The sequence below is a fragment of the Pseudopipra pipra genome, chromosome 29 (genome assembly GCF_036250125.1).
Source record: "Pseudopipra pipra isolate bDixPip1 chromosome 29, bDixPip1.hap1, whole genome shotgun sequence".
NCBI lineage: Eukaryota > Metazoa > Chordata > Aves > Passeriformes > Pipridae > Pseudopipra > Pseudopipra pipra.
This window is the reverse complement of record NC_087577.1, coordinates 1,079,868-1,094,942: the sequence shown is the minus strand read 5'-3', so window position 1 is coordinate 1,094,942 and position 15,075 is coordinate 1,079,868. Positions and strand designations below refer to the sequence as shown.

The 15,075-nt window shown below is 58.4% G+C and overlaps 1 protein-coding gene across 1 annotated transcript; it reads left to right on the top strand.

The window, feature by feature from the left end:
- The first annotated feature begins 3,147 nt into the window (after positions 1 to 3,147).
- Positions 3,148 to 14,363, top strand: VPS45 (vacuolar protein sorting 45 homolog). The gene is made up of 15 exons (XM_064638660.1): positions 3,148 to 3,393; positions 3,491 to 3,625; positions 4,005 to 4,065; positions 4,571 to 4,650; positions 4,857 to 4,925; positions 5,193 to 5,330; positions 5,632 to 5,742; positions 6,091 to 6,225; positions 6,512 to 6,625; positions 6,959 to 7,126; positions 8,982 to 9,140; positions 9,837 to 9,944; positions 10,230 to 10,351; positions 10,947 to 11,078; positions 13,899 to 14,363. The coding sequence occupies exons 1-15, from the start codon at positions 3,301 to 3,303 to the stop codon at positions 13,984 to 13,986; spliced, it is 1,713 nt and encodes a 570-aa protein (XP_064494730.1). The 5' UTR covers positions 3,148 to 3,300; the 3' UTR covers positions 13,987 to 14,363.
- Positions 14,364 to 15,075: the final 712 nt, after the last annotated feature.

Genomic DNA, 15,075 nt, shown 5'->3' with positions numbered 1-15,075 from the left:
CGGGGCGGGGGCCGGGGACCTCCCCGGGACCTCCCGAGACCCCCCCGGGACCCCCGTGTGGGGTCCGAGACCCTGCTGAGGGCCGCGAGACCCCTTGACACCCCCGCCGTGGGGTCTGTGACTCTGGTGAGGGGCTGCACCCCCTGTGCGGGGTCTGTAACCCCTGTGAGGGGCCTCGAACCCCCTGTATTTGGTCTGTGACACCCTGAGTGGGGCCCGAGGCCCCCGTGTGGGGCCTGAACCCTCCCGTGTGCGATCTGTGCCCTCCCCCCCCTTTCTGGGGGCTTGTATGGGGCCAGAACCCCCACCCTAGGCTGAGCCCCCGACCCTGAAGGCCAAAGGGGCTGGCACCCGCTCCCCTGAGCCCTATTCCCACCAGGAATGTCTTTCCCTGCCGTGGAAAGCCACTGCCACCCCTCCTTTCCCCGAGAGCGCGTCCCCCGGCTGAGTGCCCGGCATTCCCTGTGCCAAGGACCTGGAATTCCCTGCACCAAGGGCCTGGCATTCCCTGAGCCAAAGGTCTGGAATTCCCTGTGCCAAGAGCCCAGCATTCCCCATGCCAAGGGCCTGGAATTCCCTGTGCTGAGGGCCTGTGCATTCCCTTGCCGTGGGTGCCCACGGAAGCAGGCGGGCAGTGCCCTGGTGCTGTGCTGAACCTGAGGGGCCTGGTGCTGGGAAGTCCTGGCACAGCTCCCACAGAGCCATTGCTGGTGTATTTGCCCTCTGGTTCATCTCCCACTCGGCCTTCCCGGTTTTCCCTTAGGAAAAGCACAGGTGGGAGAGCCCCCGTGGCCACCAGTGGCAAACAGGGCCTGTCATGAGCAGGGCTCAGCTGATCCCGGAGCTCAATCCTGCCTTTGTGTCCTGCCAGGAGCCCGCCCTTGTTTGTGTCCCACACAAAGGGTTGGTTTGTGTGTCCGGGCAGGAATTGTCCAGCACAGAAGGGACGGGATGTGCGAGGTTTGTCCCCACAGGCTGCAGGGTTTGTCCCCAGCACCCCCTGTGGCCCTGCTGCCCGGGGATGCCACTTCCAAAAGGATGAGGTTCTGGACCCAAACGGGCCTTCCCGTGTTTATTTGGGTTTTTTTCTCCCCCTCTCACCGTTTAGCACAATTAGATTATAAAACAATAACGAGGTGAGGTGAAGCCCCTCGTGACTCCTCATCTCCAAAGCTGGAAACCCATCCAGGCCTTATTTTACTGCCAGGAGCCTCTTTTCATGGAGCACTTTTTCCCAGGAGACTTGCACACGGTGGCAGGAGGCACCTGGGACATGAGTTGTGTCGGAGTGGGAGAACAGGGAAAGGCTGGGATGTTCCCAGGCCACTCAGGTGGTGCTGGGGGATGTCCTGGGAAGCACAGGCTGCTGTGGCCATTTCTCCTTGGAATCGGGAGTGAGGAATCAGCTGCTTTTTAACTAATTGTGATGGAATTCAATCCCTTAAAATAGCAGTGCTGTAATCCCAGACAATCCTATTGCCTCAACTTAGGGACCGACGTCTGTCCTCGAGCTGCTCCGACGGTGACGGGCCCAGGGCAGTTACAGGGGAGGTTAAATCAGCTGGATTTATGCAAATAATGTTTGAATCAACTCTTAAGGAAAATTTAAATCAGAAATGATAGCAAATGAACAGGTCTTTTCTGGCCTAAACAATTCCACGATTCCAACCTCTCACGGGACATGAAACTGCTCTTCCACTGCCCCAAATCAGCCCATGGGGAAGGAAAAGTGTAAAATTTCCTCGGAATAAAGGTTGTTTTAAATGTTTCACCTGCAAACCAGGGATAAACATCCCACCAAGAAGCCTCAGGGTTTTGGTTTGCCATTCACTTCCTCAAAATGGCACAAGAAGGGGTTTGTCTTCCCTAAGGACAAGGACAAAGATGGATTTAAGGAGGAGACGACACCCTGGGTTTGGCTAGTTCACAAATAAAACCCTCACTGACCTCATCCAAAAGCATTTCCAAGGAAACTGGACAGTAACTAAACAAGCATTTTACAGGCACTGAATTATTTAACAGCCAAACAAGGCCAGAAAACAATTGGATGTAATTAAATTTAAAAATAATCCCAGTGGTTTATTCCATTTGCCATTATTGTCTGCATCCTTTGCCTGTGAGCACCCACACATTCCATAGGAAGTCAGTTTGGATATAGGAAACCAAGTCAGGTGAAAAATAAAAAATATAAGAAATAAAATGCTGGAATTGAATTTTTTTTTAGCTAAATCCTTATTTAAACCACCCAAACCTTTGGGGGTTGTATGAAGATCCATGTGTGCAGAACTCCCCGGCCTCCAGGGCAGGACACCCAAAGTGTTTGGAAATGAAAAGTAAAACGGGATCTGGGCAGGAAATGGAAGGATTAAAGATGACGAAGGAGTCGAGGAAAAGGGGAGCTGCTTAATTGGAAGTGAAAGGCAGGACGTAATCATTAATTAATCATTATCCCCCCGCTATAAATAGGGCCCCGGCAGTGGGGGAGTGTCCGGCCCCGGGTCAGCTCTGTCCCACCGGGAATAGCACTAATCCCACTGCCCTGCTCCAGGGATTAACGGGACCGGGCTGGTCCTGGAGCCCTGGCATTGCCCACCCCTCGCCCACCCCCCAGGCCCCCCGAGCAGCTTTGCCTCATGTTCAGTGAGCCTGAGTCCCATCCTTGTCCTTGGGAACCCCAGAAAACCCTCCTGGGATGCACTGAGCGCTCCTGGGGGCTTGGGGTGGGCTTGGGGTGAGATGGGGTGAGTCTGGGGGCATTTGAGGTGCGGTGGAGTGAGTTTGGGTGGGTTTGGGGACCATTCGGGGAATTTGGGGTGGGCTTGGGTACATTAGGAGTGGATTTGGGGTTGGACTGAGTGGGTTTGGGCTGTTTTGGGGTAGGTTTAGGTGGAGGTTGGATGAATTTGGGGTGGGTTTGGGTGGGTTTAGGTGGGTCTGGGGTGAGTTTGGGTGAGTTCAGTCTCAAACTGCTTCACTCTCCCGGACTATTTCCACCACCTGGGTGCACTCGGGCCCTGGGACGGGCGAAGGACCCGGGCCGGGGCTGCGGGACCGCCCCGAGGGGCGGCGGGGCCGGTGGGGGCTGCGGGCGGGGGCCGCTCCCGCGGCCGGACTACAACTCCCAGGAGGCAGCGGTGCCGGGCGGGGCCGGGGGGAGACGAAAGGAACCGAAGCGAGGCCGGGCGGAGCCGAAGTAGGGCCGAAGCGAGAACGGGAAGAGCCGAAGAGGGCCCGGGCGGAGCCGAAGCGGGGCCGGGGGTCGCGGAGCGGCGCCGGGGGCAGCCGGGCGGCCCCGCCAAGATGAACGCGGTGCTGGCGGTCCGGCAGTACGTGTCCAAGATGATCGAGGACAGCGGCCCTGGCATGAAGGTGCTGCTGATGGACCGGGAGACGGTGAGCGGCGGGCCCGGAGCGCGGGGGGCGGCGGGGCCGGGAGCGCCGGGCCCGGGGCCGCGGTGACGGGCGATGTCCCCCAACGTGCCGCCCGCAGACCGGCGCCGTGAGCGTGGTGTACACCCAGTCCGAGATCCTGCAGCGCGAGGTTTATCTCTTCGAGCGCCTCGACTCGCCCAACAGGGAGCCCATGAAGCACCTCAAGGCCATTTGCTTCCTGCGGCCCACCAAGGTACCGACCCCCACCGCCCCCCACCCTGCCCGGGGGTCCCCGCACTCACCAGGGTGGGGGTCGGGCTCTTCTCCCTGGGAACAGCAGGACAAGAGGAAACGGCCTCAAATTGTGCTGAGGGGGTGGGGTGGGGAAAACTCCTTCGTGGAAAGGGCTGTCCAGCCCCGGCACAGGCTGCCCAGGGCAGTGGTGGAGTCCCCTCCATCCCTGGCGATGTTTAAAAATGCGTGGACGTGGCACTTGGGGACACGGGGCAGTGGTGGCTTTAGCAGTGCTGTGGGGTTGCCAAACTGCAGGATCTCAGAGGCTTTTCCAACCTTAACACTTCCACGATTCCATATTCCTTAACTCCGCTCTCCTCGCTGCTGTTTCCATCCAGGAGAACGTGGAGCTCCTGGTGCAGGAGCTGCGGAGGCCCAAGTACAGCGTCTACTTCATCTGTGAGTACAAACCATCTGGGGGTCCTGAGGGTCCATAATCTGGGACAGGCTCCACATCCCAGCGTGGGTGGGACAGGCTCCACATCCCAGTGTGGATCACACAGCACCTTCCCATGCTGGGTGTATCAGGCAGGTGCTTCCCACGTGTCCTGCTCATCTCACAGCATGTTCCGTGGGTTTGGGAATGAAGCAGAACGACTCCAGCTGGTTTTGGGTTGAAGTCCAGTCCTCCAGCCCTGGAATCAGTCGGTGGGATCCTGGGAATTGGGTGAAGTGGCCTCTAGATGTCATCGCGGCTCCGCGGGACGCGGCAGGGCCGGGCGCCGGGGAGAGGGGCAGGGGATGAGCTCTGAGCATCCCTGGCAGGTGGCTCAGGATTCCAGCACCTGCACGTGCAGGGTCAGAGGGTCTCTGGGGGATTTGCTCCCGCTCTGGAGGGGATCCAGCCGTGCTGTCCCACGGGGTCTGCCTGGATCCCAACCATCCCTTTGCTGTTTCCTCCCAGATTTCAGCAACGTCATCAGCAAGAGCGACGTGAAGGCCTTGGCCGAGGCTGACGAGCAGGAGGTCGTGGCTGAAGTCCAGGTGAAGTTTGGATGGTTTAGGTAGATCCAAAAGCAAAGGGAAGGTCCAGGCTCACAGACACTGGGGGAGCAGCAGGGCTCTTGTTCCCAACCAGCCTGGGTGGGAGGAAGGATGGACACAAAGGCCCGTGATTGGGGTTGGGTGTTGGTGCCAGTGCTGGAACAGGGCTCTGGGTGGTGACACACACTGTCCTGCTCCCCCACCAGGAATTCTACGGTGACTACATCGCGGTGAACCCACACGTCTTCTCCCTCAACCTCCTGGGCTGCTGCCGGGTAGGAACACGGCGAGTTCTCCTTGGATTGGGTAACACACCAGTAGCCACCACAAACTGGGGCGATGGGGAGCTGCTGGAGGGGCCATGAGAGGGAGGCAATGGTCCTTGGCAAGGAGAGGAACACCAGGGAGCCCAGGCTTGGCCCTGGGGGTACCTGCTCCTCCAGCCCAGCCGTGGTTTCCTGTGAGACTTTAGGACTTAGGAACAAGGATGTGAGGAAGTTTGGGGCCAGTGCATCCATATGAGGCACAGCCTTTCCTTCCAGGGCCGCAGCTGGGACCCAGCTCAGCTGGCCAGGACAACCCAGGGGCTCACTGCTCTGCTGCTGTCCCTGAAGAAGTGCCCCATGATCCGGTACCAGCTCTCCTCGGAGCCGGCGAAGCGCTTGGCCGAGTGTGTGAAGGTGAGGGGAGCCCACGGCCACAGCACGTCCTCCCTTTGGGGGATATTCAGTTTTGGCTAGTTTGGGTTTTCAACCCATTTCCAGTCAATTCTTGTGAATTCCATCATTTCCTTTGTGGCCCAGCAGGTCACATCCCTCTCTGCTCCCAAAACAGCCTCTGGAGAGCTGCATTCCTGGGCCCCCAGCTCCTCCCTGGCAGTGCAGGCCGGGGTTTCACCCGCCCTTCCCTCCGTACCCGTATCCACACTGAGAGGGATCGTTCTCCAGGTGTTCCAGTGGGACTTTTCCCGTTTCTCCACAGCAAGTGATCACGAAGGAGTACGAGCTGTTCGACTTCCGCCGCACCGAGGTCCCTCCCCTGCTCCTGATCCTGGACCGCTCCGACGACGCCATCACCCCGCTCCTGAACCAGGTGAGCCACACCCAGGTGTGCCAGGCTGGGGCAGGGATGGGAGTTCTCCCCCTGGCCGGGCACGAGTTGGATGTGGGAGAGAAAAGTGTTGCCTCCCACCCCCATGCCCTGTGAAATCCCTCTGTGCTCTCTCTCCATCTGATTATTTCCCAGTGATATTTACCGTTATTTACAATGAGTTTATTTCTCATTGTAACCTCCTGGCTGGTTCCAGGGACACACACCTGGGCTGTCCGTGTGTCCTGGGGGAGTGGGAGCAGCTTTGGTTGGGTTCAGCTGAAATCCATTGATTTCCCAGTGCTGTGCCTCCCCAAGGTCACCCCTCTGCCTTCCTCTGTCCCCTGGCAGTGGACGTACCAGGCCATGGTCCACGAGCTGCTGGGGATCAACAACAACCGCATCGACCTGTCCCGGGTGCCGGGGATCAGCAAGGACCTGCGGGAGGTCGTCCTGTCAGCTGAGAACGACGAGTTCTACGCCAATGTAGGTGTCCTGGAGGGTCTCCACGAGCAGCTGGGTCTGGGGGTCACGTCCCGTCCGTGTTTTGGGAAAGGAACTTCCCGATGACTTTGAGCATCAATGTGCCAGTGGTGAACATCACTGAGCTGCACCACTGACACCTGAGAGAAGATCAGGTCTCCTGTTTATGGTTTTATTTCAAAGCCAAGTGCAGAGCTGCGGGTTTGGGGGGATGTGCCTTGAGCACAGGGGCCGCTTTCTCCCAGCTCCTAAAGACTCTTTCCCTGTGCTCCCCGCCTTGTCCGTGCAGAACATGTACCTGAACTTCGCCGAGATTGGCACCAACATCAAGAACCTGATGGAGGATTTCCAGAGGAGGAAGCCGAAGGAGCAGCAGAAGCTGGAATCCATCGCTGATATGAAGGTACGGACAAAGCCCATCCCAGCTGGGTCCTGGGGCACAGCTCAGAGCACGGGCTGTTACATTGGCCATTGCTCAGGGTGTAAGGAATCTGGAACTCTCTTTGGAGGTACTTTCTGTATCCTTTAATTTTAGGAGTAAATAAAAAGTACATCCCTACCAGAAGTCTCCGGGTAATGGGAGAAATCCTATGGGCTCCTGGGATCAAGGTGCCCAATCCTCCACACACAGGGCTTGGATTGCTGTGAATTTATGCAGTCTATGGCTGGCTGCACCCACCTTCTGTCTCCTGCTGTTCCCTGGAAGCACCCACTGTCTTGGTTTCCCCCCTCACAGGCCTTTGTGGAGAACTACCCTCAGTTCAAGAAGATGTCGGGGACGGTGTCCAAGCACGTGACGGTGGTGGGGGAGCTGTCCCGGCTCGTCGCTGAGCGGAACCTGCTGGAAGTGTCGGAGGTGGAGCAGGAGCTGGCCTGCCAGAGTGACCATTCCAGCGCCCTCCAGGTACTCCATCCCAGCCCTGGCTCCGGGGCTTTGATCCCGTCGCTCCCCTGGGGGTGGGAGTTCTGTGTCCTGCGGGGTGGGACACTGGATGTGGAATTGCTCCTCCCTGCTCAGCTCAGATGGGGATGAGTCATCGTTAATAACTGGCTTGAGAAGCATCTTGGCAAATCCTGTCCTTACATCCCACTCTCCGGCGTTCCTCCATTATGTGACAGCGCTGTCACATCACCAGCTCCGGGTTCGGGGGGGATGTGGCAGTGCTGGGAGCTGGATGGAGACACCGGCGGGTCAGCCCTGCCCTGGCAGGTGAATCCTGGGATTCCTGGGGTCACCTTCATCCTGGTCTGCACAAACTCAGTGTTTCTGCAGTTTTTTAGAGCAGAAAGCTGCCTCAGTTCCTTTCCCCAGCCCTGTGCCTGAAGGGCCCTGTTGTACTTCCAACAAACCGAGGCCGCTGGAAAACTTGCAGCAGCTTGGAAATGAATGGAAACCCATGGAAGTGGGATCTTTGTCCCTGCAGCCACCCTGCCCCCGGCTGTCCCTGCTGCGGCTCCCCATGGCAGCGAGAAGGGCAAGGCCACGGGACAAGGAGCAACCAGCCAGAGCCTGGAATAAGGGTGGAATTGTTCTCCCCTGATGTCACATCAAGGATTGCTCGGTCTCTGGTGGCCTCGGGCCCCCCAGTCCAGGACATTTGGGTTATTCCTCCCCTGGGCTCTCATTAACCCTGACACAGTGCAGGAGCCCTGGGAGCTGAACAGAGGGTTGGAATCCCAGCTCCTCCCGTGGACAATGGCTGTTCTGTTCTCCTCACTTCCCGCTGATCCTGGCACTGCCAGCACAGGAACCTCCCTGGGGCTCCATCCCTCCCCTCACAGGTGAATTCCTGAACTTGAAGGGTGAAGTTCCTGCTGATCCTCCTTACAGGCCAGGATTTTGTCCTCTGTTTTTGTAACTAGTCAGCATTAGTCAGACAGATCCCAGCAAACAGCTGAGCCAGGGTGGTGAATCCAGCAGCGGATCAGGAGTGATAACTGAGATCCTTGCTCTTCCCTCCAGCTGGGATTTCTTTCCATGCTTCAGTTCCTTCCCTCCTTTGCTTCCAAATGTGCAATTTGCTCCTCCACATCTCACATCCAAAGGCTTGCTGAGACTTTAATGCTTCTGTCATGCACCTTCCAAAAAGGAAATGGAATTGGAGGGGTTACCTGAGAGGTTTTTTTGAGCCAGTGTAGTGGTCGAACCTGTGGGCCACGTGTGGCTCCACTCGAGCCAGAAAGGGCTGGGCAGAGCTTGGAGGTGTCTGGAAGTGCCTGCTGACCTCCCCCTCCTGCAGGGACACCAGTGACACCAGTCTGATTAGTGTCCCTAAGGCAGTGACACCAGTGAGACCAGTCTGATAAGTGTCCCTCAAGCAGTGACACCAGTGAGACCAGTCTGTTCCATGTCGCTCAGGCAGTGATACCGGTGACACCAGTCTGATTAGTGTCCCTAAGGCAGTGACACCAGTGAGACCAGTCTAATTAGTGTTCCTCAGGCAGTGATACCAATGACACCAGTGTGGTTCCATGTCCCTCAGGCAGTGATACCAGTGATACGAGTCTGGTTCTGTGTCCCTCAGGTAGTGATACCAGTGAGACCAGTCCGGTTCCATGTCCCTCAGGCAGTGACACCAGTTCGGTTCCACATCCCTCAGGCAGCGATACCGGTCTGGTTCCATGTCCCTCAGGCAGTGACATCAGTCCAGTTCCACATCCCCCAGGCAGCGATACCGGTCTGGTTCCGTGCCCCTCAGGCCCTGGGCTCCGGAGCAGCCCGGCCTGGCCCCCGCTGAGGTGTCCCCGTGTCCCCGCAGAGCGTGCGGCGGGTGCTGCAGAGCCCGCGGGTGTCGGAGCTGGACGCGGCGCGGCTGGTGATGCTCTACGCGCTGCGCTACGAGCGCCACGCCAGCAACGGCCTCCCGGCACTGCTGGACGAGCTGCGCGCCCGCGGCGGCACCGACAGGTACCGCAAGGTAACCCCGGGGAAGGGGCACGGGGGGCACGGGGTGGGGGGAGTCGCTGCTCTCTGGGGGGTAACCTGCCCGCTCCGGGTCAGCCCGGGGCAGGTTGTTGTGCAGAGCCCCGAGCTCGGCTCAGGGAGGGACCTGCAGGTGTGGCTTTAAAGGGCTTTTTGAATGAGTGGTGCCATCAGGGATACTGGGGGTTGGACGGGGTGATCTCCAGAGGGCCCTTCCGCCCTCTGGTCTGTGGTGTGATGAAGGATTGAATAAAGCGGGGATGGCAAGAGTCTGCTGGGAGGGGAGTGTGGCACATGCACAGGCCTGGGATGTGCATCCTCTCTCCTTCTCCTCTTCCCCCTTTCCCCAGCTCCTGCATAGGCAGTGGCTGCAGCGAAGGGCTGGGAATGGAGAGGAGCTGGTGGGAAGGGAGCGGGCGGCAGCGCCAGGAGCAGCTGGGGAGGAGGTGGAGGAGCAGGATGATGTCACCTCGTGTGGAGGAGCTGCTGCGGGCGATGGAGACGAGGCCTCTCCTCGTGCAGGAGGGTCGGGGCAGGCGGGGGGATGTGGGGGTGCTGCTGCTCCACCCCCTCACCTCTGTGTGCAGTGCCACTGGGATCACCTCCCTGGCTCCGTGTCCCTGAGCCCCGTGAGCCCCAGAGCCCAGTGAGGAGTTCCCGGGCTGACGGCTCCTGCCCTCTCCCCGCACAGCTGGTGTCGGCCGTGGTGGAGTACGGAGGGAAGCGGGTCCGGGGCAGTGACCTGTTTGGCCCCAAGGATGCCGTGGCCATCACTAAGCAGTTCCTCAAAGGCCTGAAGGTACTGAGGTGCCTCGGGGGGAAAAGGGACAGTTTTAGCCAAAACTGCAGCCAGAGCAGGAGCGGGGCTGGCAGGAATGTGCTGGCTTGGGGCTGGGATTTCACAGGGAGGACAGTGGCTTCAGGGCTTGATTCCATTGAGGACAGTGGGAGTGGGTTGCTGAAGAGCCTCAAATCCCAAATTCAGGGGTGACACCTGCTGGGTTGTCAGGTGATGCGGTGCCTCCGCTGATTCCTCCTCCCTCCTTGCTCTCCCAGTTCCTAAAGAGCTTCCCTCCCACCACAGGGCATTGAGAATGTGTACACACAGCACCAGCCCCTGCTCCAGGAAACGCTGGACCAGCTCATCAAAGGAAAGCTCAAGGACAGCCAATATCCCTACCTGGGCCCCAACATGCTCCGGGACAGGTACATGGGGCTGGTTGGGCAGAGCCTGCACTGGGATACACCTGGGGCCCCTGGCACTGGGACACACCGGCTGCCCTGGTGAACTGAGGCACAAATCCAGCCCCAAACGAGCTGCTCCGTGCCCTTCACCCCGAGCCCGGGAGCTCCGAGGCAGCGCCGTGTCCTCGCCTGACTCCGGAATCGATTGTGATTTCCCAGCTGCAGCGGAGCCTGAATCATGCATTAAACATGGGGGGGTGGATCCACAGGGATCCGGGTGCTGCTACTGGAGGCTGCTCAGGGCCAGGGGTGAAAGTTCGGGGGAGATGAGGTTTTGTGGGATTTAATGGTTGTTGTCGGCCCTGAGCCCAGCAGATCCCAGAGGTGACACGAGGTCTGGGAGAGGCACCGTGAGGATCACGGATCGCTGCCTCCAGGGCAGGATTTATCCTTGGTTTTGTCTAATCCTGGCTCAGTATTGGCTGGGTGTTCCTCAGTGTTCCCCATCCCAGGAAGCGTTCAAGGCCAGGTTGGATGGGGCTTCCACCTGGTGAACAAGACGAGCTTTAAGGTCCCTCCAGCCCCAAGCACTCCATGATTTGTGCCTTTGTCCCAGGCCCCAGGACATCGTCGTGTTCCTCATCGGAGGGGCCACGTACGAGGAGGCGCTGGCCGTGTACAACCTGAACCGCTCCAACCCCGGCGTCCGCATCGTCCTGGGCGGCACCACCATCCACAACACCAGGAGGTAAAACCCACCCCACCGGGGATCCTGCCTGCAGAGCTGCTGGCACGGCAGGAATTCGGGATCCCCACCGGGTGATAGCACACGGAAATGGGGGGTCAGTGCTCCGTGCCCAGATCTGCTCGTGGTGGCTCAGGGACAGATCACCTGCCTGGAGCTTTAACCTGCCTTTCCCTGAGTTCCAGGGCAGGGAAGTAGAGTTTATTCCCTAGAGTTTTTCCTGCCTGTAATTCCCCACACACTCGGGAAGCCAGAGCAGAATTCAGCACTGACTGAACGTGCAGCTGCCTTGCTGGAGGTGGGCAGAGGTCCCTCCTGGTATGGAATTCCTGGTGGGAAGCGTCTGGTTTATAAATACAAATAGTTTTTCCTGAACCCAAATTACTCACTTTGGGTGCAGGGGAGAATTGAGGCCACACTGGGCATTGTTTCCCATTGGCACAGCTCGCTGCTGGCCAGGCAGGGGAGCAGGAATTCCCTCCAGATTCCCTGTGCCCTTCCTTCAGCTCAGTGTGGGATGGTGGGAAACCCCTGAGCTGCTGCTGAAGCTCAGGATCTGCAGCTCCATCATGGGCTCCACTTGGATTTGTGCTGCCAGGAGCCACCTGGGCTGGTCTGGGCTCCACCACGTCTCGGCACAGTCCCCGAATTATTTACAGAAAAACTGGGATTCTGTATCCAAATTTGCATTTCAAAGAACGAAGTGGGGAGGGAAAAAACCCCAAAAACTAAAAGGCTGGTCCTATGGAAGGGCTGGATCCAGCTGGGCCCTGCCTGGGAGCTCTGGGGAAGGATGGCAGAGGCCTGTTCTTAAACAGCCCTGCTCCAAATGATTCATTTTCTCTGGGATAGGGTTTCCCTAAGGATGGAAGGACAACAAAAATGTCTCCTGTCCACTGTTCCCCACAATTCCAGCACAGTGCCTGAGGATCAGGGAAATCTCAGCACATCCCTGAGGTGTCTGATGTGAGGGAACCCATATTTTAGTGTGCCCCAACCCCTCCTGTAATCCATGGCCTTCCTGATTCCTGCGGGATTAGGGCGGATATGTCACCAGAAACAAGGGGATTTGGGTGTTAATGCGCCGAGCAGCCATGTAAGCGCCTAATCCCGGGCTCCATTGTTCCTACGGCCCCACTGGAACTGGGACCAACATCTGTGGGCACCCGGGGGGTGGCCCAGGGGAGGGAGAATCCGCTCTGCTCCTGGGGATCCGAGCCCTGCTCCTGGCGATCCCAAAGCAGTTCCGCAGGGTTCGGAGGAGAAAGGGTTACAAAGGATCAATAATCGGCTAAAAAGGGATGCCTGGGAGCAGGAGGAACATCTGGCGCTGGGGCTGACTCATCCCGGGCAGGTTGAGCCCAAACCTGCTGGGACTAATCCCGGGATGTGGAGCCTGACCCAGTTACCCAGTTACGGCGCCGCGGCGGCACCGGAGCCTCGTGGGGACCCTCCTCGCTCTGGAGGGGTGGGAGCGGAGCTGGGAGCGGGTTTGTTCCTCCTGGGGGTTTGATCTCTGGGCCCTGGTCAGGTGGAGCATCCATGGAGTTACCTGCAGGTACCTGTGCTGGGTCCTCACCTGGCCCTGCAGGATCCACGGGGTTCTGGGAACAGCCCCAGCACGGGGGATTTGTGCCGTGGTGCAGCTCATCCCCCTGGGGCAGGTGGCACTTTGGCTCTTGCCTCGGCACACTCCAGACCCAGAAGGTGCTCAGAGAGGCCTGAGGGGACCCCGAGGGGACCCTGATCACGTGCACAACCTGCTCTGGACAGCACAGAACCGAGAGGTTCCCCAAAAACACCAGCGAGTCATTCCCTGCCTCAGCTCGGTTCTGCCTGGCTCCAATGCCTAAAAATAACCTGGAGGAGAGAGAGCTGGGGCTGGAACACAAAGCCAGGTGGAGCCAGGGGACAGTGTCCTGTCTGTGCCCCTTCCAGCTGTGTCCCATGGAGCTCAGAGCTGGGCCTTGGTGCAGGGCTTTGCTTGAGATTTGAGGGTCTTATTATTTTTCAAACCCCTCAGGATTCCCAACCTGGGCAGGAAGAGCTGCTCCAGACCCAGTTTAGGGAAATCCTGTTTCTGTAGGATTCGTGGCATATCCTAGTTTGTGTTTCTTTATCCTTTTTGGTTGTTTTTTTTTTTTAAGCATTACTGTTGAGATCACCTGATCAGCACATTGAGGGGATGAGTCAGCCTGGGAACGGCTGTGGTGTCTCATTGCCAGAGGAACCGTCCTCCGGCAGCATCTTCCTGGCTGGGAGCATTCCTGGCTTTGGGAGCTTGGAATTTACCCTTGGATTAGTGTTTCCTGCCTTCAGCTGTCCCAGGACAGCCCCAGGAGTGGGTCAGGCAGGGGTGACCTGTTGTTGGATCACAGTGTCATGGGCAGGTCACCCCTTTGCCACTGTCACTGCATATGGAGAAGTGACAGGACCAGAGGAAACAGCCCCAAGTTGCACCAGGAGAGGTTTAGTTTGGATATTGGGGAAAATTCCTTCACTGAAAGGGCTGTCCAGAGCAGTGGTGGAGTCCCCCATCCCTGGAATTGCTCAAAACCACGTGGATGTGGCACGTGGGGACACAGTCAGTGGTGGCCTTGGCAGTGTTGGGTTGACAGCTGAATTCCATGAGCTCAGAGGGCTTTTCCAACCTAAACAATTCCCTGATTCCATGCCTCTGTGCCCCTGTCCCAGTGTAGCTGGGGCTGTGTCTCAGCTCTGGGGCTGAGGAGCAGGTCCTGGTGGGGTCCAAAGGCCCGAGGCCAGGCCCAGGGTGGGGGGGCAGTTGGCCCTTTTCCCACTGACCTGAGCCTTTCCCGGCAGCTTCCTGGAGGAGGTCACAGCCGCGGGGTTCCGTGGCCGGAGCACCGAGAGCTCCCAGGTCCCACCGAGGTCCAGCAGCCGACGGTGAATCCTGAAGGAGGGAATCCCTTCTTGCCCATCCGGAGCTGGATGTTCCTGCGCCGCGGCCGGAGCTTCCCCCTCTGGTGCTGGAGCTGGAGCTGGAGCTGGAGCTGGCCACGACGTGTCCCCCCCCTGCAGCTCCTCCTTGTCCCCTCACAGCTCCAGAGCTGGGGATGTCACCTGAGGGGAGCCTGGGGAAGCTCTTGAATCCCTGCAGCTCCTCTCTTCACTGGGACACACGGGATGAGTCCCTGAGGAATCCAACGGTCCTGCCCCGGGCCAGGGGAGCAGCTCTGGGGGTGCAGCTGGTGGGCACAGGAGCTCTTTGCTCTGCTCCATTGTCTGTATATGTTGAATCCTATTAAATCCCTCATTTTGGTCGAATCTGTCTGTTCAGTAATTCCCAGTTTCCCTTTCCCAATGCCACGAGGTGCAGTTACAGCCTGAGCCTTCTCAGGAGCTTCTGCCCCCCTCAAGGACCACACCAAGGACTCACTGAGGAACCTGTGAGTGCGTTTCCAGCTCTGCCCCGTGGCCTCTAATCAGCACTTGATTGGGAATTAACAAGCCAGATCAAATGAAATGAGCTCCTAAATCTCTGGGAATTATCGTGGCATCACAACTAAGTCCTGTTGATGTGGGAGAGAGCAAAGCCCTTCAGGGGGGAGGGGACCTGGCCCCAGGGGTCCTGGGCAGCTCTTGTTGGGGAGAAACAAAGCCTGGGCTGGGGGAGCTTTGAGGTCCCTCCAGCCCAAACCATTCCATGTCCCTGGACCTCTGGGAGAGAAGTTGGGCAGGAAGGGGAAATGTGGCAGTGGGAACATGGAGATGAGGGATTTCATTTAAGGAAAAACCCCACAAAAACCCAATGTCCAAACCTGATTATAACCCAGATCAGCTGCAGAGGCCACAGGAGCTGGTCCCGTCCTGGAGTGGCTGTCCCTGGATCGGCCATGCTGGGGGTCACGGGGGAGGAGGTGGGAATTGTGAAGCCCCAGAGAAAGGAATCCCTAAGAACAACCATGACCCAGTCAGGGCACTGGGTTAGCGCTGGTTTGTACTGGGTAGATCCATACTAGGACACTACTGGGTGCAG